Raw genomic sequence first — 24,807 nt, 5'->3', positions numbered from 1 at the left:
ATAGATAGAGTTTACAGGTACCTTTTTAAATTTAAAATGGTTCCGTATATATTAATAGTACATGAGGTGCATCAGAGTTATTTAAAATGTAACATCACGTAAATGTACTTTTTTCGATCGTAGTGATATAAGCAACAAAATGAATGATTTAATGCAAATAAAAGAATGCAATACAATTGTCTACTATAATTTTAAATAACTCCTAACTACGTGAAGTGTACTTTACTTTGATTATTGTGGTTCTTAACCCTTTTGGAATAATAATACTTATAACTAAAGTTATGTAAATTAATTTACATTAATAATAATAATAACAACAAAATATTCACGGTGTATGTTTGCATCTTATTAAGAAAAATATAGGACAAAAATCTTGAATACGTACCAGTGACGAAATGTGGTCATTTTGTGTAGGTAAGTAAAATCAGCAAAGTCAACGTATTATCACTTTAAGGGTCCTTATTTTAAGGGTAATTTTAGTGTTTATTTATTTCGGTGTCAATTTTTATTATTTTAAGTATGCCAGTGAAACATTAAATTATTTTTCAGAATATTACGAATATTAAATAATAATATTTCTATTCGAATATTAAATATTATTTCGTTTTAATATTCTAGAACACTTAAATTAATAATAAAAATTGCTTAAATAAACGTACGATTAATGGAGAATGTTCATTTTTTAAGTCTACAAAAGACGCAAAAAAAGTCTGCGAAAGACGTAAGAAATTACGTCGGTATTTAATTAGTAAGTGATGTGGACCGTTCGCCACTGGCATCTACAGTGAATTATATCCGAGTACAGGCAAAAATTATTTTGAAAAATGCACTAGAAATGACTACAACAATGTGTTGTTCATTATTGTTGTTATGTGTTGAATAGTGGTTTTTGTTATGAAAAACTCATTTTTCACATTTGTGTGCTATTCACAAAGTTTATTTCATCTCATTCGAGTTAACAACATAAATTCAACATTTATATGGGTTGCATTTCCTAAATATTTGACGTCATAAATAACATTAATAAATTGTTTTTTCTGTGTTTTAAATTCTACTTATCCAAATATAGTTCAAATGTTCTTAATAAAAATCTCATAAAAATTAATTACTTACATTTCTTTAAATCTAGAGAAAACATTTTGTACACTATACATTTTTTAGAATTATGCTACGCAATTTTTATTTATGTTTAAATGCATTTCATTCAATTTTATTGTTCAATTCGTATGAACAAGTGTATTTACACTTTAGAATAACTTTAGATCATTTACAATTCAACAGTTCTAAATTGTATAGGATTTTTTAGTAGATAGAAAGAATTTGCGAATAAAGATTTGGGATAAGATGTAAACATTAAATAAACAAAGATGTAAACAAAATATAAAAGTCAATGTAAAAAGTTTAATACATAATGAATTTTGCAATATTAATATCTATACTGTTTATAACGAACATTTTATAACTAAAAAGTTATAATTGTTAATATTTATTGAAGCAGTGGTAGCGTAATGGTTTGACCTACTGCCTGTCAAGCGGAGGGCCGTGCGTTCGAATCGGGCCTCGCGCCTCTGAGTTTCTCGGAATTTATGTGTGAAATTAAATTTGCAATTGAAGGAAAACATCGTTATGAAACCTGCACGTTGAAGAAGGTTCACAACCCGCATTGGGCCAGCGTGGCGGACTATGACTCTGAAAGGTGACCCGTGCCCGGCCGTGGGACGTATAAATGGGTTGATGGTGATTTATTTATTTCGAGTCACAAAGTTGCTGTAAACCATCCCAAGAGTAAATAAATAAAGTGTTTAACACGTTTTAGATAGCAACAAAAATACACACATAATACAAATATAAAACACAAGTTTACATTTCTATTTTAAATTGTTTACATCTTATCTCAACGTACGAAAGGAATAAATATGTAAACAAATCTACTTTATTCTTCTCCTAGCTTTCAAGCATTGGTATTTATAGTAATTGGAATATGAGTTTACTTTTTATTATGTATATTGTTATCTAAAAGGCAATTATAAATAGAACATATTAATTTTCTTAGAGAACAGACTAGAAGTTTATATTAAAAATTTACACTTTCAATTTAGATTCAGATGCAAATTGTAGTCGTCACAACGGAGCCCAAGACGTAAAAAGTGTCCGTGTGAAAAGGCTTTTCAAAGGTGTAAAAAATAGCTCTATTTAAATCAGTACCTACTTAGCAAAAAGGACAACTAATTTTTATATCTGTCAAATTGGGTTTTTAAACAGAAGCCTCAAAATTCAATACTGTTACAGAATATAAGCGAAATAATTAGACTTGTTAACTAGATTATCGTTATCATGTCCTTTAAATTTTGAAATTTACTTGAAGCATAAAAAAAAAATTACATACAAACCTATAATAAACAACAACAAAAAACTCAAGAACTAAAACAGAAAATATTGACTGTTTTGACAGACAATAGGTATTGTCACATGGTCGTAATTGTTTAAAATTGGTATACAGTTCATTTTGCATTTGAATCTACTAAAAAGCCAAAAAACTAAATCTAAGTACAGAGCTAGCAACTTATCGGTGTTAAGGACCCGTTCACACGATCAAACCTTGCCGCGAGTATACTTGCGTAAGTCAAACACGTGTATTTTAGGGAATACTGTAGCTCGCCCAAACCGCGTACCAACAGTGTGTTAAATCATTCACACAGCATGCAAGAATACGTGTACTTAACTTGAGCAAGGTTACTCGCGGTGAAGGTCGACCTTGCAGCCGGGTCATAAACAGTGGTGAAGCTAGCGTCTATATAGTTAGTTAACGTAGTAACTAATACTTTAACGTTCTGAGTTATTTTATTGCCATATAAAAAAGAAGTCGGTAGCACTGTAAATGTTATTTATAATGGAATTTTACCTAAAACCCAAATCTAAAAATAGCTAAACCAAAATAATCTAACACAGGCTACAAACAAAGGGTTTTTTCGGCCTTAAAAATAAGTCTAACAAAAATAAGACTATTTTCTACTATATTTCACTAATATTAAAAAATACAGATCTTAACTTTGTTAGTTATAAATACTGAAACGCAAATTCTTGTTTAGTTATAAACACGAAACTAGTAAAGGTTTAGGACACATCACATTTTTGCTTTTTGGATCGTAAATCTGTGAACCATAAATATTGTTTTTTTTTATAAAGGAATAATTAGAGTTCCATTAAACTTAGCTGTATGTCTATGGTAACAAGGATACTAAAGACGATATGATAATCTCAGAGCTAATGAGATTATTAAGAATTGCTGTAAAGTAGCCACAACTATGTAGTTCATAATAAGAATACAGTACGTAATTTTCGTAACCAATAATTTTAATTTGTCAAAATGCACTTCGTATCACGTGATGTTGGTCCAATCTCAATGTTTGCACATGACGTGATACTACTTACCAACCAATCGGCTACGACGGCGTCGTCGCCGGCTTGCGGATTGGCAGAAAAGATGCTGTAGGCGCAATTTTCGTGAAACTAACATAAGTTTTTAACGATTATTGTAACTTTTTAACTAGTAATGTAAATCAATACGTAAACAGGGTTTTGTTTACGTTTTCCAATAAGTTAATTCGTCGTTAATACAGTCTCTAACACCATAATGGTTGTACAGTTTGAATTACCTACTGCATTCTATGATAAAGGGCACATAATTATGATTTACAATTGGTCAAAACAAATCTGATTGGAATTTTATACACATTTAACACGAAGTATAGGATAAATTATTTGTATCTAATGCAATGGTCATAATGACACAAAAAAAAGCGGAATCGTGATTTATATTATCAGAGATATTTATTGTCTAGTCACTTTTGGATAGTTCATTAATTTGAAAATGGAACGTATTGGAAAAAAGACCTGAAAATCATGAAACGTTTTCACACGTTTTTCGTTATGTACGTGAGAAAAAGGTATTGCACATATTTATGAACAGATTCTGGATTTTATACAAATACAGGGTGTTATTTAATAAAATAGCGACGTTAAACGAGGTCAAAGTTAAGAGCAAGATAATTAAATGTTAGATAACATCATATACGTAGCTTTGATCCCAAAGTAAGTAGCTAAAGTACTTGTGTAATGGAAATCGGAAGCAACGACGATACCAGAAACACCCAGACTCGAGACAATATAGAAAAGTTAGGTTTTCTACACTGACTCAGCCGGGAATCGAACACGGGATCTCAGAAATGGCATGGCAAATGACACCATGAAAACAAGAACAAAATAAATGTTTCATGAATTTTGCCCATGATTGTTTTGTATTTAGCTCATTATTTTTTCATCTCTATTTAAGAGTTCCTAAAATTTTAGTTATTCATATTGATGAGTAGATTGACCTTGTTTAACAGAGAAAATACAATATCAGTGTTGTGTAATACACGTCTAAATTAAATTGACACGACTATTGGCATCTCTTTCACTCTCATTTAGTTTTAAATAGAATAATACTATTTTGAATCCTTTTTAAAGTAAGTTTTCTATTTCTATCTCTTTTTTAGGTACCAGCACTATGGAAAAGTATCCCCGCTAAATTATTTAAGAAATCTACCGAAACAAATGATTGAAATGAATTCATGTTGTTCAATGATGCTTTTCCATACATATTGAGCAGTAATATAGAGTATGTATATACATAATTTATATTTTAGCCTGTATTGACTGATCTGTAGTCGGCTTGCGACTCCATGATGTGTATGGTCCATGTCTATCCGAACTATCTCCGTACCTTTAAAAAATTTTGGTTCGGTAATCGGTCTATGACTTTTTTATGGTGGATTCTGCTGTAAATGCATATAATCCATAGTTTTTGCGCTAACATTTGAAGGCGTCTTCTCGCGGTGCGTGATTCTACGGTTCTCCTCTCACGAGCTTGCATCCACGCACCAAGAGAAAAGACTCGTCCGTAGTAATGCAGACGCGTCCGTAGCGGTGAATGGACCAATGTGTGAGCCAATTAAAATAGCTTTGAGGTACTCGTCAGACACGCGCAAGACAATAAAAATTGAGAAATTATGCTGTCTAGAAAATAATTACATTATACTTTTTCTATATTGCGTTCAACCTTAATTTACAAGTCTGTACTAAAGATACCATGGGTGATTACTATTCAATCCCTGGGATAGAAATAATTTACTTAATTTCTTTTAAATTATAATGATAACAATTATTACCCACAGATGGTATTACCAACTTTACAAACAATCAATCAACAACAAATACAACACATTTTACCTAACAGTTTTAAATCTCTTCACTTTTATAACAGTTTTGTTGCCACATAACTTCATCGCTGTTGCTACTGTCAAATAATCAGCTGTGGACAGATCTTTGCCATCAACTGAGACAAGTAAGTCGCCTTTTTGAAGCCTGCCGTCTAGTTCTGCTGGGGATCCTGCCAGCTGTAAAAGATTACAGATTTATACTAAGATAGGTATAACTTCCGTTAATATTATGCAATAAAGCATTATCACACACACGCACACACACGCACACGCACACACAACACACACACACACACACACACACACACACACACACACGCGCGCGCGCGCGCGCTGTCACAGACACACACGCGCACACGTACTAGAACACTCAAATAACATTATACCAACCTATTAAATTATTCCCTAACCACATAACATTTCTGCATAATAATCTTAATTACAGAATTTGCTCAACCAAGAGGTGGAGACCAGTAGTCCTAAGACACAGGACTCTCCTAGTTAATTAGCCCATTACTTTTTTGAATAATTTGTTAGGAGAAAAAAAATACATTTATCATACTTATAATCTTCTGACGGAAACATGGTTCCTTACAATAAATAATGAGAGTGCTTGACAACTAAGTCTAATAAATGTCAAAACTTACCATTTCACCAAGATAAACCCCCGTACCCTGGACTGGTGATACAAATGTAATTCCTAGAGTCTTCCCTCCCTTTCTCGTCAGCTCTGCTTCAATATCCTGATATTTTATTGGATTTGGACGGTGTACCGTCATTTTTAACTGAAAAATTAAAAATTATTACATGACTTTGTATTACTCTTCTGTACAGGACTTCTCACAAAATATTTAGCCCAGATTTAAAAAAAAAATCCTATGCAAACTACATACTAATCTAAATATATAATCCTGAACAATTTATGGGAATTAACCTCATATATAGTATACCTACTACAGTTGATTGACGAAGCTCTCCCACAAGAAAAACGCGAAGATGAAGAATGGTCGAATGGTCGACCAACTTACAACTCAAGTCAAGATGCGTTCAACACACAAATTCAGAAAATTTGAGAGCGTAGACGTCAAACTTTGTCTGTTTGAATAATTTTGACTGATGATTGTTTGTTACACTGAGAATAAACTGAGAGACCTATCCAGTGCCGACACGCAGAACATAATTATATAAAAAAGCTTTTGTTTTCTTAGTCGTTTCAACTATCTCTTGCCATCGTGTTCAAAAATTGAACGAGAACGCAAATTATTACCTTGGCAGCCCTCTGTTTTATCGTCAAACAAACTCGTTCGTGGGTCATAGCTTTGGTGATAGCGACTCCGTTGCATTCGAGGATCTGGTCTCCGACTTTCAATCTTCCATCTTTCACTACTGCTCCTTTCTTATATATGTCGAGGATTATAGCTGCTCCTCCCTGCAACATTAAAGAATTCATTTAAAACTCGCCTTGAATTCCATTACAAATGTTGACAAAGCATTTATCGTTCAAGGAGCCCACAGGTAAGAATAAAGCAATTTTAACACCCGTCACAATTTTGTATCTGTAAAATAAAGAAGATTGACCACCGCAAAAAAGTAGCCTGAGGCTGGTTGTGAAAAACTAACGGTTGCAAGAAATGTAGTGTATCCTATTCTCGGATTCGGAATTACTACTTGTCCAGTATTTTCGTTCGGTACAATTAGTGACTGTCCCGACACGAGCATAGATGATGAGGTTTTTAAGACGGGGCAGTAGCAAAGCTATGAGCTTTCAATTGGACGTCGCGTGGGCAGCAGTCGTGGTAATAGATGTGGGTTTCGGCAACACGTCGCCAACTGAACCCTTAAAGGGAAATAAACTGCTATGTTTTTTTATAACAAAATAAAACGTTTTGTAACTCACATTGATCAGGGTATCACTGCCACCAAGCAGAGCGATGCCGAGGATATCGTTTTGCGAATTGATCTCGATGACGACATCTTGGTTAGGCACAATTGGGGCAATCGCTGGATCAGGTGGGGGTTCCGCTGAAGTAATTATCATATTGTCAGAATTTTATACATATGACTAAAGTCAAAACATTCTTCAATCAACACACACGTTCAAGAAAACCGTCGAAAGATCCGGAATATGGTATTTGAATGCCTGCGTCCTGATTTTGATTCAAATTGGAATCGATCCTGTCGGGTAGTTTCGAAATCAGGTGGGTTTCTGAGCGAGAAGATGAACCTGAATTGTACTAAATCTTTCTAATTTGAGAGTTAAATCAACTATTGTTTCGATTAGAAATGTCAAAAGTTTCCGATCGGACAACTGTGAATCGCAATTATGCACCTCGACTCGGAAAAGACGCAGTTTCCGATCGGCAATCAAAATCAAGCTGCTGCTAATATTCTACAGTATCTGAGCCATATACACTATGTTCAACATCCTTCATGTTTGGGCAGACCCTTGTCCAGGGAAGATCAGGTTGGCAACTATGGTATCTTGTGTAAACGAGCATTTTACAGGTATCAATGATAAGAAAATTTATGTTACCTTTAATAGGTGAAGGCACAGGTCTCGGCGTTTGCGGCCGTGAAGCTCCAGTCTTTGGATCAGGCGTTTGGTTTCTGCTGGTTGGCCGCGATATAGCGTCTATAAGAAAGCAGATATAGGTGCATTGGTATTTTTATTTATGGTACTAAGTTACGGGACGAGCAAGTCATGCGCCTGATGGTAAGCGACATGCCTGTCCATAACAGTTGCAGTGCCACTCAGAGCTTTAAATCGCAAAGATCTGAGGTGCACTGCTGTACACCTTCAAAACTCAAATGCAGTAATACTCAGATTACTGCTTGGCGGCAGAAATAGGTAAGGTGAGAGAGAGTACTTCCCTGGATGAAGTACTTCCAAGGAGCTCTACTGCTACTAAAGAATGTGTATATCTATATTTTTAGTGTGAATTTCAGACTAAGTAAATTTGACGCCTCTAAACTTTCTACAGACCCCAGTTTCAGGTACGTTATTACCGTGATAAGAATTATTGCTTTCACTTTTTTCAGGAATTGGTTACAAATGCAAAAAACAAAATTAAATGATAACAGGTCCTCTTTTGTTTTAAATGTCGAACGTCGTATGCGAACATTTCAGCAGTTTACTGCAACGTTGACCTTTTGCTGATTCCGATAAGATAAAATTTTACTCGCGCTAGAGGAAATTATATTTTGTGACTACATTATTGTCAGTTTTTGAGTGTTATAGGAGAATAAGTCGTCTGTACTTGATATATAAATAAATATTATTATAAATATTAGTCTGATCCCAAAGTAAATAACTAAAGCACTTGTGTTATACAAATCAGAAACAATGACGGTACCACAAACAGCCAGATCCGAGACAATATAGAAAAGTTCGTTTTCTATATCGACCCGGCCGGGGATTAAATCCAGGACCTCAGAGATGGCGACGTCTTGGAAACCGATGTGCAAGCCACTTGACCACGGAGGTCGTCAAAAACTTGCACTAATTATATATTTGATATCGATGACAGGAAGAATTCAAGATTGTCTAGACATATAGTAGCTACAGAAAAACGGTGGACGCTACACCAATTCTGAAAAGGCAATTTATCTATTTTATAATGATACTAACTTCGACCAGAGCTTCCTGCCGTTTCATCAGTCTTGTCGTCCTTCAAATTTGGACTGCATACGGTGAGTATTACCACCCCTTCAGTCTGTTTCAGTTTCGCTGCCGCCTGGAAATTCAAATTAGTTTTTGGGCAAAATAATATTACTATGGCTGAATAACCCTGACTAAAGGTAAAACAAACACGTTAAACTTCGGACAATTATTTTCGGATTAATCATGAGCTAAGTAAACAAAATAATTACTTTATAGTAACTAACAACTCTATAACAAACTACAGTTTAAAACAAACTGATCTTTAAGAAAATTACGTTTAAATTGTAGTAATGGCTATGTATAAAAATATATACATAGAAGTGTTAATAAATAACAACAATGATTTTGCATTATTTTGTATGCCAGGTGAACAGACGAACACTTATCTAATAAATGATGATGTTGTAAAATTCAGTAGGTACGTACCGCATCGTAACTACAGCTGAGCAATGAATCCCTGTTGACAGCCAGAAGCATGTCACCTATTTGCAGACCGGCCTGAAAAAAATAAATTTATGTATTAGCGCAAAAAATAAATATAATCATGAGTTGATATCCTCTAGCGTTCACTTTTGCGATGGAAATCCTGGGTTCTTGGAAGGCACAAGTGCAACTTATCGTGAAGCTTCCAAGCTTCCAGCTTACTTCGAACCTATTTGAAGGTCAGCCAACCAAAAAACATGTCTGCAGAACATACGAGATTGGATTGGGATCGCCAGTACTGCTCGACCATTTAGTCTCGCCAGAGATAAAGGCACATATCGCACCCTTAGTAATATAAGGGCACAATCCAAAAAAAGTAGATTTTTGGGAAATTTGGGAATTGATAGGGACTTAAATAATAAATGGGATCAAACTTATATAGCTCCATATTTCTGTTATATTTTTTGTACTATATGGGTCTAACTTGAAAGTGTTTTTTTAACTTGTTTGAAACTTATGGAATTTATTTATATATATATTTTTTATTGCTATTTATAATACATTTATCAAAGAACAAATCTGCCAAATTTCATATTTATAACTTAAATAATAAGCATATTATTTGAAAAAATAGGTGTAATGTAGGAATTCAGAATCTTAATACGCGATTTCCCAAAAATCTACTTTTTTTGGATTGTGCCCTTATATTACTAAGGGTGCGATATGTTGAGCTGGTGACTTTCACTGTTGGAGCCACAACAATTACATGGTCTCAAACTAGGGAATTTCCAGTACTATGAGGACATTACCGAGAATACCCAGAGTAGAAAAATTCATTTCACAAGTTGGTCCTACGTTGGACGTCCTAAGCTAGTCGAGAATCGAACCGGGGACCTCTTCCAGCATCTACAGTGTAAGATCTTCTATAAATAAATATATTTTAGTATACTATTTCTTTCATTGAATGCCATGTAAACAAATAAATGTGACCTGAAGTATGTTTCAAAATACACATTCGCAAAGTTTCATGGACGGCTTATCCAAAAAATAGTCAATCACAAATGGACGTAGTACAAAAAGGATGCAATCCACAAAATTATCAAAAAATGAGTTATATGTACCAAACGGTTTCTAAAGTGTAACCTCTTAGATCATCATACATGACATTATAAGTTTTGAAAATAAATGAAGAGTGAGAAACATTATAAATTTCAAATTGCCATATCTCGAAATCTGACTAGATATGCATTGGATGCTTTTTGTTTAACTACGTCCAAATCAAAGTCGACAAATGATAGCTAACAAATTAGAATTCGCCTGCCACGTTGCAAAATTTTTGTGGAAGCTACTGTCTCAGTTCCATCATTTCTAGGTTCGTTAGTAACTTGATTGAGTTTTAGAATAACAATAATAATACTCCTGACCTGCTCTGCCGCACTACCCTCTTGCAGATCCGACACGAATATCCCACGGCCGGCCTCCGTATGTCTGCCCTCGATTATCATTATTCCCAATCCGGCCGATCCCTGGAAAAAGGCAAAGTAACAAATTAAAGATCATAATTGCATTCCTCGTCTCATGTAATCTGATATAATATTCATTTTAATTTTCATGGTTATACAACTTACATTGACTTACGCCCACGCACCCGAAATTCATGGGTTTCCAAATATACCAAACTGCTTACAGAGCAGAAGCGACGGAGAAAATGAGAAAATCAATTTTGGAAACGAAAGTATTTTTTCCGATCTAAATGGTGTGTATTTGTATTTTCAAACCAATCAATTTTCGGGCCCTTTACAGGTTCTATGGTCACGGCCGAGTGAAATAGGAAATTCATCAGCCGGTTATGTAGAGCTTTTAAGTTTTTTATAAAGGTCTGCATATATTCTTAATTAATTAATAATATGTATTTACTATACAATACAGTTGTCTAGCGCGTCGTACACGCGTTACTGCGCGTACTCCGATATTTAAATGCGCTGTACAAATAGTCTGTGTGAAAATATGATCGACGTATTCCGACAATAAATTATATTAAATACATTTTATGTTCGTACGAAATTAGCTGAATTCGTTTATGTGGGAGTAGGAAACATTTTTAACGATAAAGCAATTTCGACACTATAGCATGCAGATACCTACTGTGTACCGTGATACTGTTAGAATGGAGGAAATTCTTCGATTAGAGACAATTTTAGTGGAAAAGACGCAAATAAATAACAATTTAGTTGACTAAGTATTACTTTAGCCGGCTAACTAACAATTTAGTCAAGTAAATAATAATTTATTCGACTAAATAATAATTAAGTTGATTAAATAACATGTCACGTCGTAACGCAGCCGTATCACCTTCTCTGAGCTGTCGTAGAACAATAAAGTTATTTTTTTTGCAATGTCAAACTAGACACGACCGAACTGCGTTTTAGTTGCATTGTCATGCTCAATTTACCTTTAGCTTTAATAGGCTCTTAACTGTCATTCTATGGTTTTATTTTCTTCATAAATAAAATCTAATCACGTGTGATGACACCAGCAAGGAAGTAATTAGTAATAAATACGCCTTGACCTCTACCAGGGCTTAACAGTGGAAGCCGTTAGAGATCGTGTACAATATTTATATAGCAACAAGATTTACAACAAGCACATAGAGAGATTAGTAAAATCTGCTAATTCGGTCAGTTGGTAAGAGCGTTGGCCCCGGAGTGGTAACCGACACTGGTTTGAATCCAGTAAGATCGAAGGAATTTTTTTACGTTGTTCTATCTTTGTTTCAATAAATATATGTGTACAGCAGTTTTACAGACGCCTCAAGTAGTTGCGAGAAGAACTATAATGCCCTCCTCGTCATGACTAACGCATGGGACAGGTATGGAGTAAGAATTAATACTTACTTTTTTTATGGTAACATCTCGGACTCCCTTGTAGGCCGCAAAACGATCTTCTGACTGTAACAAAAGATAGATTTTGTTGAAATAAAATATTAAAATCACTTAACAGCTATTCAAATTCATTTACAGATAAATTCTTTTCGATAAAAAACGGAATACACTGCCGGCATCTGTTTTTCCAGAAGCTTCATTTTAGACCTGTTCAAGACAAGAGAGTGAAAAGGTGATTACTAGACAAACGCGCAACATTGTCGGCTACATCGTCGATAAAGGGATTCACCACACTTATTAATACAGAATCAGCTTGAGCCGTTCAGAAAAAGCTTTATATCCATGCAATAAAGGCCTATTCATATATACGCAATACTATGGGTAGAGAAGTCCGAGTGGAGTGCGGTATTCCTACTGTTGAAATCTAAGTGAATATCGCTACCACTTTGGGTTCGCTACCCACTTTCTTGGTTTTCGCCCGTCTAGACCTGACGGTGCTTCTGAGCTATCAGTGAATGAGCACGAGAAATCTCAATAAATTTATCACTTTACCGTTTCGACGTCAAAATCGCAATTAAGTCTTTCTATTGTGTCAACTAACCGTCACTAACTGACTTGCGGGGTGTGTTTTGTAAGCAAGGGAACAGATACCACCGACCTGAGTGGTATGGCGCGGAATTTCGGTTTCGCTTTAACCGCAGACCTTTATACAAATACCCGAGATTTGGCGGCATTTTTCGCTACGCACAGCAGTAGCTAATATCTGAATAGGCCTTAAGAGCGAAAAAGAGCTCGGACCGCCACGCGCAACTCTCTTTTCTTAAATTGTATGTGGCGACTTCCTAACTCCAGCAATGTTCTTGTCCAATTTGTCCTTTTCGCTCTTATTGCATATTATATATATATATATGTATATATAGCTTTTTCTCTTAGGGTCGAGCCGATTGCGCATTAAGAAGCGCGGTATAGGCATGCTTATTGTGAATAATATTAATTGTTTAAAACTTCACAAGAATTTAAAGTTTCGTAATAAACAGCGTATTTCATTTATCATAACAATCTAAAATTGATTTTAGACAAAAACAAAAGCTATTTTTCGAAATTCGGGGTAAACAGTCCCGCGTGCCAAAGTTTGAACAATTGTTTTGCACTTGTTCAAACATGTTCGAATTGTTTGAACAACATTGTTCGTCTGATACCTGTCTGAACAAAATTTGTTTGGCTAGAAGGTTGTTACAGTCGGTTGAGTGATCTGCTATCTCTTCAAGTAGATAGGTAGAACCATAGATATGTTAGAACTGACTACCTAACAGCTATTAATATATACATATATGAAGGCTTGAAATATTTTACACATATAATATTTATATACAATCTTCCTGCAAGTAACTAAGTATAATAATAATTAAGTTTATATGCGTGACCTTCAAATCGTAATTTTGCATTGCAATTTAACAAGGAAATAAGTATTAATGTGTATATGTAATTTTAAAACAATATTTAAAACTTTACTACATAGTTCCCATGAAACCGTGTCAGTTTATTTTTATTTGCCACAAATTTAATTTAAAAGAACTAAAAGTGGAATGTAATAACGCTAATGAGAAGGATGTATCGTTAGACTATACATCCGTGTTTCCAAGGAAAATAAATTAAAATTTTATAAAAAAAAGACATTTACATTTATGTTCCATTTTAACTTATAATAACGTATTCAACAGAAGTGAATAGGTTATTTTTTCATAGGAAAAGTGGAACTGTATTTACTAGTGGATTTTGTAACATAAAGTTAAAAAAAAAACTACATCTGGTGATTATAAACTGGCGGTACAAGACAATTTTAGGAAAAAAAACTTAAGTAAAAAAAAACCTTTGTTCTGATGATTTGATCTGTTAAAAATCTATTTCTTCACTTAGTGAGGCACCTTTACAGCTACCAGCAACTGACTAGAGTGTCGCTTTAATAATTGTAATTTTGAAGTCAATTGAATGTCCCGATGTTTAACCACAACGGTATTCAATTATTTTTGTGAAATTACTCCACTAGTTTGTTATAATTATTAATACAAAGAAAAAGATCCTTCGATCCAGCTGGATTGGAACCAATGTCTTCCAGAAAAACGTGCGCCAGATCTATGCCAACTAAGCCACGGAACGAACCAACAGACCTCAAGAATTTTTCCATTGTGTTTGTTGCAGATCTTTGATTTTAACGACATTTTTGCCGTAGTATCTTATTAATCTCGATCGTATTAACAACGATTAATATTTAAAAAAAAACTAAATGCACAAAAAACTGCTTCCTAAGATATAGGATCCCCTAGTTTAGAAGGCAAGATATTCTTTTGATTGCATAACTTCAACTTATAAAAAAATATTGTGACCAATTTATTAGTTGTGATTTTATGTCAATAAACATTATTATTATTATTTACTTTATTCTTCTCAGCTTGTTAGCTGGGGGGCTCTCTCGATCTCCGTCCGACATCCGTCCGAAACAATTACTGTCAAATAAGTAATATTCGACAAAATTAAAAGACAAGTGTCCAGTATGAAGTTTCATTCGCATCACGCGTCTTTTCATTTGGTCAAGTATTGCTTATGTGGCAGTAATTATTTCGGACGGATGTCGGACGGAGACCCCCACTGGTTTAAACCACATTTACGGACCGAAGTCAAGTAAATGCAGTATGGCGTGTATATACGAGTATGTGGTGTGTGTGTAATAAGATCCTACTTCGTCCTCTTCCATCTGCATGAACTTTCTGACGATGCGGCGTTACTTCTGGGTTTTGACTATCGGATTAATCGTCGACATTTTGTTTCGGAAATATTAACGTTATGTTAACGTTCAAAATTACTTTTATGTCTAAAGTTCTTTGTTATCGTTAGCGCGATCACCGGCTGACATATGGTTAGACCTGTTTGTTATTTGTATACACGCGAATACATAGTAATGAGTACCAAGAACACTTTTTTTATGACACTAAGCGACGATACGAAGAAGTTGTGCGCCTGGTATCAGTAAGAGACACGCTTGTCGTCCATAACAGTTGCAGTGCCATATAGAGCTTCATATCACAAAGAGGTACATTGCCACTGCACCCGCCATCATAAGTTGACAAGTCCCTAACAAGTGTCTATAAATGATTATCACTAGTATCAGGTTTCTTACCACGGTATGATTTCTTTTTTCTTTTTTTTTCCCGATATTTCGGAACGGTTGCACGCTCCATGGTCACGGGTTCGCAAGAGGGTAGACAGATATGTCTGCTCATAAAGCTGTCATCTGCCGCCGTCCAGTCAACCCGTGACCATGGAGCGTGCAACCGTTCCGAAATATCGGGAAAAAAAAGAAGTCATACCGTGGTAAGAAACCTGATACTAGTGATAATCATTTAGTGAATAACCACGAAAGTCTTAAAATCTATATAAGTGTCTATAATTTCAATACTACCCCTTACTCTTCAAATCGTAACCACGAAACGCAGTAATGCTTACATTACTGCTTACCTTTTTGTGAACTCTTTCACAATGAGCTCGACTCCTACATGGTTAGGTTTTCGGGAAACTGAAAACGGTTAACAGACTGTTGTGACCTTTTTTGGCTAACAGGTTAACAGATGGTGGATCCGTGGTCTTTTGTTTAGCTGATTATGTCACACATTGTGAACGATATGACCAAATAGGTTTAATAAAGGATGTCTTCGTATTACAAAAGAAATGCATAAGAACATTGGCCAATATTAATACCCTGAAAACTTGGAAAGTCCAATGTGCCTATAATTTCAGGAACTCTTTCACAAGGAACTCTAATGCTACTTAACAAACTTATGTAGTTATTACACTATGTAACAAATTTTCAAGAAGGTTCTGTTTGTAGTTTGACTGTATTGTTTTTTGTGTAATTAAGCAGCAACTAATTTGAAAAGAGTAGTTATACCTCTGACGCTTTAATCTTGTGTCTGTCACTGTGCTATTTACATAGCTACATAATGGTATTTACACAATCTCGCAAATCTACACGTTACTAGGTCCTTTATCATCAATTTGCAGAATTTTGGGTGAAATGTACTATTAATTTGAAATATATTGTCCCCGTTTTGTCTTTAAATAAAGAGAAACCTGAAAATGTTGTACGTTATATTTGTATTGAATTGATATTCAATTATTTTTTAAGAAATTACTCCACTAGTTTGTTATAATTATTAGTACAAAGATCGAATAATTAAAAAAAAATCCTTCGATACATTCGATCGCTATGCTAAGTCACGGAACGAATTTTCCTATGCGCTTGTGACGGGTATTTGGTTCTTCAACGACTTGTGAGCCGTAGCGCCATCTATGAAAAATCTACGAAAGTATTTCATCGCCCAGTTAGGTAACTTTACAGCCAACCCTGGTTAGAGATATCGCTATTAACTTTAATTAAATTTCTATTGAAATGATATTCAATTATTTTTTGGTAAATTACTCCACTAGTTTGTTATAATTATTAATACAAAGTAACATCACAAAAAATAATTGAATATCAACTCAACACAAATGCAACAAAGGCAAAGGTTTTGCATAGAAATAAAGTTTTGTTTTTATGTTAGAACCAATTAGAAAATGATATTTATAGCCGAGAACCCAAAATAGTGTTATGTGAGAATATCAGTCTTGATTCTCTATTCTGAGTTACTTCTTTTTTACCGGCTCACCTTAGAACCTGGCAGAATCATCAGTGTCGTAGTTCAACTGAACTGTGGCATAATGTTGACCCAGGTCCTTTTTGCTGACACAATACATTCAACTCTACACCTGACACAGGATAATGCTCCAGATCACACCCGCAAACCTAGACTAGCCTTTTTCTTTATAATTACCATTGTACATGTGTCATAAGCTTGCTTGTAATGTACTGTGATTCAGCCAACAAACGAATTATTTATCTATATATCTATCTAGTAGATTCTCTAGATACACGGAGTAGTAACCACGCCATATTTGTTTATCTAATCCACATGTTTAACCTTGCCACTTTGCTATTTTTGATGTCTAAGCATGCCCATTGAATTTTGCACTTCTGCACAAAACGTTCTCAGATTTTTTTCTCTAAGCGTTTTTACGCAATTTTACCAAAGGTTACAAAACAATCTACGACTTCCAGTAGCGCTGGGGCCTCTAATGTACCATGGTTATTGGTTATTTCCAGTGCCGCGTTTACTAAAAAGGTGTAAAGTTCGATTTACCGGAATTCTTTAGTATATTCAACGTAAGGTGTATAAATTTTCGCTTTTTCAAACCATACTGACTTTACAGCGAGTACATACAGTGACCTGCCCGATCCAGTCTAACAATGCATTCAGAATTATTTAATAGAGGTCCTTGTGAAAGAGTTCGTCCAGGGAAGTACTGTCATCTTACCTATTTCTGTCACCAAGCAGTAATGTGAGCATTACTGCGTTCCGGTTTGAAAGCGTAAGGGTACTGGTAAAAATTACAGGCATATGGGACTTGTCAACTTACGTCTCAAGGTGACGGGCGCAGTGGCGCACTGAGATCTTTGCTATTTAAAGCTCTGAGTGGCACTGCAACTGTTATGGATAGGTATGTCACTTGGTATATAATAAATAAATATAAAAACTCTGTTGGGGCGGCAGCATAGGTAAAAAATGAGACTTTAGAAACCTGAGAATTTTTTCTGCAATTGACGCTTTTTCCGTATACCTATCGATAGATCTGACCATTATGATAAAAAATTGTCATTAAAAAAACTCTTTTGAAAACTCAACTTTATGAATTTTCGAATCCTTATAACCAATGGTGGGAAAAACCACCAAATATGAATTAATTAGTTTTTCGATTTTAAGGATGAAAGAAACTACTTTTGTTTATTCTATTTAGGAAGATAAAGCCGTGCATACATGGATAACGCCGTCATAAATGGCACTTTTTCGTCTTGTTTAAGCGTCCAGCAGTTTTTTTAATAAAAATGATTAAAATAATCTAGTAATCTAATAACCTAGTGTTAACATATTCTTTTTAAAATACGACATTTCTGCTAATGGTTCGAATTTATGAACATCTGTTATACTGTTTTTGAATAAAAATATAATATTTTTAGAGCGAACGGTTCTCATTCAAACTAAAATGTCCTAAAATTCCGAAATATTTTTTTTTTTAATTCATCTAGCAAATGTCGCCGTTCCGTCAATCGTCAATCCAAAAGTCAGTTTAAAAAATGTAGTAGAATTTCTTACATGGCACCATTAGAATTACTTTAAAATCCAACTTCGACTTCGTAGGTCAGTAGTTTTACCCTACGATGTAATGAAACCATTTCCGGAAATACGGAATTGGAAACAGTAATTAATGAATATTTGGTGGTGATATCTATACATGTATCCTATATACGTGGAACACCTTTTAATGCTCAAATATTAATGTTAATTACTGTTAAGATTTGGCTGAAACAGGTCCTATTTTGTCTTGTTAACTAAAATATAAGTTTAAAGTAAATAATAACAATTTTATTCATCATAATAATGGTGAGATCTATCGATAGGTATATAAAAAAGCGTCACTATGCTAAGGGGGTCCTCGAGGAATATTTCTACTTATAAACATTGAAATATTATATTATATTGTATTTATATTATTTCTAGAAATTGTCCTATATATGTAGTCTGTGTCTGTATTTTTTTTTATATTTGAAAATAAATGCTTTAGTCCCGAAATTCCATTTTCGACCCACTGTGTTCCATTGTAAAGTTTCATAGACGACTTCTATGCTATAATAAGAATACGCTGCGCCTTCATGCTAGCCCGCTTCCGCGATAAGACCAACGGACAATTAGTAGGGCTTGCACGACAGAGCGCGACATGTGCGAGTGCGACATAAAGTGCGATATACTACTATGCTCACATAGAGTATTTCGCGCTTTATGTCGCTTCGCGCAAGACTCGCCCCGTCGTGCCAGCCCTATAGAGCGTGTTTGTTTATAAACCGATAGGACTACCGTTTGTTACAGCATTGGGTACTACTCTACACCAGGGTATAATTTTCAATTTATTTTATTGTCAAACTTACTAGAATTCCTAAGAGAATTTACTTCTAACACTATTGACAAGATTCTGGAATAAATACTTTTATTATTATTAAATTAAACAGGTTGTTACTTTCGTCAAAGAATAAGCTTAGCTAGCCAAATGAGAGGCGTTGTTAGTCTTCTATATGTGGTACCCCAGAGTCCGGTCTATGATGTTTTTTTAATATAAACTTTAGTCAATGAAACAGATATTTAAAAAAGTCATAAATTTACAACAACATCAGCACTAGGTTTTGTAAATAGGTACTAAGACACATAACTTAGAAATTAAAGTCATATTATGAGTATGATGTCACAGAAATTCGAACCGTAGACCTCGTATTGAAAAGCAACCATTTTTTCAATGGGTTACCACCACTTGAATATTATTACAATTGCCTGGTTAGAAATTAGAGAATTGCCTGTACCAGAGCAACGAATTTACTCCCAAAACACCCAAACAAGAACCAATATAGAAAAGTTCATTTCCCTATATGACCCTACTGAGAATCGAACCCGGGACCTCATCATATAGCGCCCAAACCTTTAGACCACCGAAGTCGTCAATATTTTCCAAGGTTCTATTTCATTCGCAGGATCAATTACTATCATAAAAGCATCTTTTACCACGATATAACTTTCAATGTTTAATTCACTGGTTAGCCACTTTTATGGACTCACCTTTTGTCTCTTGAAGGACAATGTCCGTCTCCATATTGTTCTAAACAGCGCAGCTGGTTTATAATGTTCAGAATCAATCGACCGACGCGTGCGCACCTCGCTCATCACAGTCATCACTTGACACCCATATTCACTTTAGGTCTTATATTTAACACTTTCTTGACCACATTGTACTTTTTCGCAATTTAGCTTCGATATTTTTCACTTTACATGTATTATTTCACTTTTGTTGGCTTCACTTTTGTATCGTTAATCAAAAACGTCTATAGGGTTTACTAGTGGATAATTATAATAAACAATTTTTTAATAATCTGAATAATTGAATTGTAAAATATGACATTTATGGAATAAAATTTAGATTTTTAACATCAAGTGCAATCCACGACGCCTTCCTAGACCAATCGTATTTAATGTTTATACTAATAATACTTCTTTTTACAACCCTTTAACGAGAATGTGTCGGGCCTACAATGACCTTATGGCTGACCCTGGCGATGATTTAGGGATGGATATATTTGATGGTAATGTTAAAAGATTTCGCAATCGAATCCACAACCACCACGGTTTCTCTCTTTCATGGTTATAGTCATAGTCATTCTATTTTATTTAAGGTTACAGTTTTATTTATGCCTAAGTATTTTATATTAATTTACAAACAATTTATATTTCAAACAAAATTGTTTACTCATGATTGGTCATGCTGTATGTACATGTTTAGGTTTACATTCAAGAGTAGAACTAGTAGTAATGTTTAAGCTTTGGTTAAGGAGTGAATGTAAACTGTTTTGTACATCTAATAAACAAATAAATAAATTTTTGAAATGGTTAACAATCGTAAAGATGGGAAAGTGTTTCAATGGTGAAGGTAAACCGGTTTTAGTAAAAAAATTGGCAATAATTTGAAAAAACTTGACGGAGTAAAGCCACCAGCTAATGTGACAGGAAAAGGAACCAAATATATATTTTAAGGCTTTCGTCGTTATACACTAAATGATAATCACTTACAGGTTTCTTACCACGGTATGAGTTTTTTATTTTCCCAATATTTCGGAACGGTTACACGCTCAATGGTCACGGGTTGACTGGCCAGCGGCAGATGTCGGCTTTCATAATAATATTTTTTTTATAAAAAAAAACCGAAGTCAAAACATTGTGGAATTACATTTTTTATTGAAATCGGTTAACGGAAAGTGGGTGAAATCAAATAAACCGAATTCATCCCCCAATTTGCTTTTCTTACAGGATTATTTAGTTTTAGAGGATTATTTTGTTGAAATTTGAATGATACCACTACTGAAGTATACCCTGTTTCAAATGAATTGAGAGTAAAGGTAAACATTGAGTGCATTGACCCGACCATAGTCGGTTTAGTGATGGGCAATTGTAGAGTAATTTACTAATCAATTATTGAATGAATCAGATCGATTAATTGAATCTGTTGGACTAACATCAAGTGAATTCCGCGCATTTGACCGTTGTAAATTGATTGAAGGTGATACATAAAAAAACGTTTCTTTATTTACGATTATTGACATTTATTGTTTAAAAGTTAGAAGTTATCAGTTAAATACAGAAAATTATGAAAATACTTGATAGTTAACAAGTCGCTAAATCGTTTGTAAGCGGTACAGAAATAAGAGTTGGTCAAATGACTTCAAGACGTAAGTTTCTGGTGACTCTTGAGGCAATCACTTACTCAAACTATGATTCACTCAATTGAACTTTTTTCCGTACATCCCTATGCAACCATAGATATTCTAGACTATGGATTGTCAAATCAATCTCAGTTTTCGGCGAAGATTTTTCAATTATGATTTTGTAATGCATAACAAACGAATATTGTTGGAAAAAGTGGTGAGATATCTAGTGGAAACCTACAAAATACACATAAAAGTGTTACTTATTCCATATAGTGAGTGATTTCTTCAGAATTTTAACCCGACTGGTTTGTTTACGTTTACTCTCAATTCTATTGAAATAGACTATACCTCCTTTGCAACAAGAAAGAATCATTGGAGTAATCGCGTATTTGTTAGTCGAATTAAGAACCTCCTTGTTTTGAAGTCGGTTAAAAACAGGCATATGTCGATACCTACCTCCAATGAATACTACGTCAACTTTATTTTTTGGTAATTTTATGTTATTTTTGCAGCAGTATATTTATTTCCTAATATTTATGATAAAATAAACAATTTATGCTCTCCGAATTTCGTAAAAACAAAATAAAAACAGAACAAGTCCAAAAATTAAAGGTGGCGTAGCGTTCATTGGAGGTATCGATCCGTAGTGCATAATTATGTTTTTAAGAGCGTAGATCTGCTGATAATGATCTGCCGCTGGCAATCAATCTGTGACCATAGAGCGTGTAACTGTTTCGAAAAAACTCATACCGTGGTAAGAAACCTGTAATAAGTAATAATCATTTAAAGAACTAAGTTACTCTGTTACTATGGTTACTAACAAAACAAAATAGTAGCGACATCATTTTCACCACACTTAAGTTCTAAACTTTAGTAGAGAATGAAAACTTCGTTGTAAGGCGGTCTACTAATAAGTAATACTCGACCAATTTGATCGAGGAATAATTGTTTCGGACAGATGTCGGACAGAGAACAAGAGTACAAGACCAGGCTCCAAAAGTACTATTGTAGTTTTTTTTAATACATCAAGTAACTGAATGCACAAGTTGTGTGCTTGGTGATATGCATCGAGTATATATATAACCAGAAATAGAGACGAAATGTCATTTAATTTGTTTGAAAACTATTCTGCCATATCATTACTATGACAACAGCGCTCCGATTGGCCAGCCCGTATTCGCAACAATTGGCGAGTGTCGTCAATGGGTGTCATCAATTGTTTTACTTCAATCGACCAGTTAACTCGCGTTTTGCTATAATGGACGAAAATTGCAAAATTTCATATATTTTTTATATATTATATTTTATATATTATTATATATATTATACATATTATTTCATTATCGATGAAATTTGATTTCGTTTTCTTTTTGTAATTAGACGTTTTGCTGTTTTTCCCCACACCACCAAATGAAACAGTACGCCATTGTTACGGATATTATCTTTATTACAATAAATACAGAATATTTTTGGAATATACGGAGACGTACACACTCAGGTCAGTTGTTGGCTATACTGTACTATTTCAGTTTTCTATTTTGTAATTTTAGTGCAAACGAGAGTTGATATATAGAAGTGATGTATTACTGATGAGTACCAGGAATGTATAGCCCTTATTTCGTCTCTATTTCTGGTTATATACTCGATAGTTATAAGCGACATGTCTACGCGTAAAAGTAGCAATGTCATTCAGAGTTTCGAACTTGAGAATCGGAAAGTCTGTGAAGGCATTGCTATTGCACCCGACAATCTGAGACGAAAATTTGTCAATTCCCATGCGCCCTTACCCACCCAACCGGAACGCAGTAATGTAGTAATGCTTGGCGGAAGAAACAACTAAGAATCCAAGTCACGAAATGAGAAAATAGTGAAGCCCACTCTAAAAGCTAATGCCCGTAACTGAGAGGACATTCTGTTATCTGAAAAGGTTTTATCTGCGCTAGGTTTGCTTTACCTGATACCTGATATAGTCATGTTAACAATACCGATAAGTATGCAAATATTATACTAGGGTTGGGAACTGTATGTGTCACTGATATTTTATAACAGCTGGGAACTGTTAATAGAAATACTATTATTATTACAAATACTAACATTTGATAAGCACTTGACGCTTTTATCAGGTTTATCGTAGTTTTTGTTAAGATATTCAGTTATCAAGTTCCACTTCAGGTTTAGATCAAATATTTTTAAAGATAATGAATAATTTGAATGTTCCTCATCTGTTATAGATAGACAGATAGGCAAAGACTTTATTCACTATTTATTTTATAAAAGAAAAAACACAACACGATTGCCATAGTAGAGAAAGGGCGCTGACTCAGCATATGCCAAAGTTTCTTAAGGAGCTGGTTTTCAGTCAGGACAAACGAGAGGAATTAAATTATTTGTAAGTAAAAATATAACAAATATGCGTAAAGTTTATACATTGATAATAATAATATACATAGTAAAGTGTAAATAGTGCATCTAAAATAACCTATTTGATAAACGTAAGTGCATAAGCGAGTGAGAACACAATTACTGCTGTAGGAGTAAATTAGGATTGTAAATAGGTTATACGTCTATTATTTTTACAGATTGATGTGTATCGTCGGGGATAGTACAATTACGCGTAACTTGCATTTGATTAGGAGTCTCCATTTCGGTAACTTACTCGCCTAATTAAATCCGCGTAAATATCGTGGATTTGCGGGAATCTATTGTTATCAGCCCGTAGACAACATAAATTAATGCTTACTGTGCATGAATGAAAGTCGTAGCCATTGAAATAACAAAATAGTAACGTTAAATCCCTCTTCTGTGAAATTTGGTGCTGATACGCGGTTTTTGCCAATACTACATACGCAGATTTGCACTATTTGCGTTTCCATATGTACACGGAATGTATGAATAGAAAGAAAGAAAGAAAGAAAATACATTTATTTGTTTACCACAATGACACCACAAAAGACAAAAGACAAAAAAAAAGAGAAAACGGAACAAAACAGAACTAAAACAAAACACGATCAAAACATTCAACGTAAAACATAAATAAATAATTACGAAACAAAAAACACAAACAAACACAAAACAAAAATGTATATACAAAAATATGATAAAATTAAAACAGGAACTATTCACACTAATAATAAAAAGAACACTAAATATTGAGATACTTTGTGTGGTGCCAGCCGCGGTAACAAA

The 24,807-nt window shown here is 34.3% G+C and overlaps 1 protein-coding gene across 1 annotated transcript in view; it reads right to left on the bottom strand.

Annotated features, from left to right (window-relative positions):
- Positions 1-4,705: 4,705 nt before the first annotated feature.
- LOC113227397 (inactivation-no-after-potential D protein-like) overlaps positions 4,706-24,807 on the bottom strand; it is a 138,943-nt gene continuing 118,841 nt past the window's right edge. Inside the window, exons 6-14 of the mRNA XM_026460290.1 lie at positions 12,240-12,293; positions 10,770-10,871; positions 9,349-9,420; positions 8,890-8,995; positions 7,795-7,893; positions 7,159-7,283; positions 6,529-6,690; positions 5,909-6,046; positions 4,706-5,438 (exon numbers count right to left, since the gene is read on the bottom strand). Coding sequence (XP_026316075.1) covers positions 5,268-5,438; positions 5,909-6,046; positions 6,529-6,690; positions 7,159-7,283; positions 7,795-7,893; positions 8,890-8,995; positions 9,349-9,420; positions 10,770-10,871; positions 12,240-12,293 — 1,029 coding nt within the window. The 3' untranslated portion in view covers positions 4,706-5,267. The remainder of the gene's footprint in view (positions 5,439-5,908; positions 6,047-6,528; positions 6,691-7,158; positions 7,284-7,794; positions 7,894-8,889; positions 8,996-9,348; positions 9,421-10,769; positions 10,872-12,239; positions 12,294-24,807) is intronic.

Source organism: Hyposmocoma kahamanoa, unplaced genomic scaffold (assembly GCF_003589595.1).
Source record: "Hyposmocoma kahamanoa isolate Upper Pololo Valley unplaced genomic scaffold, ASM358959v1 210, whole genome shotgun sequence".
Classification (NCBI taxonomy): Eukaryota; Metazoa; Arthropoda; class Insecta; order Lepidoptera; family Cosmopterigidae; genus Hyposmocoma; species Hyposmocoma kahamanoa.
This window is presented reverse-complemented; position numbering and strand designations above follow the sequence as displayed.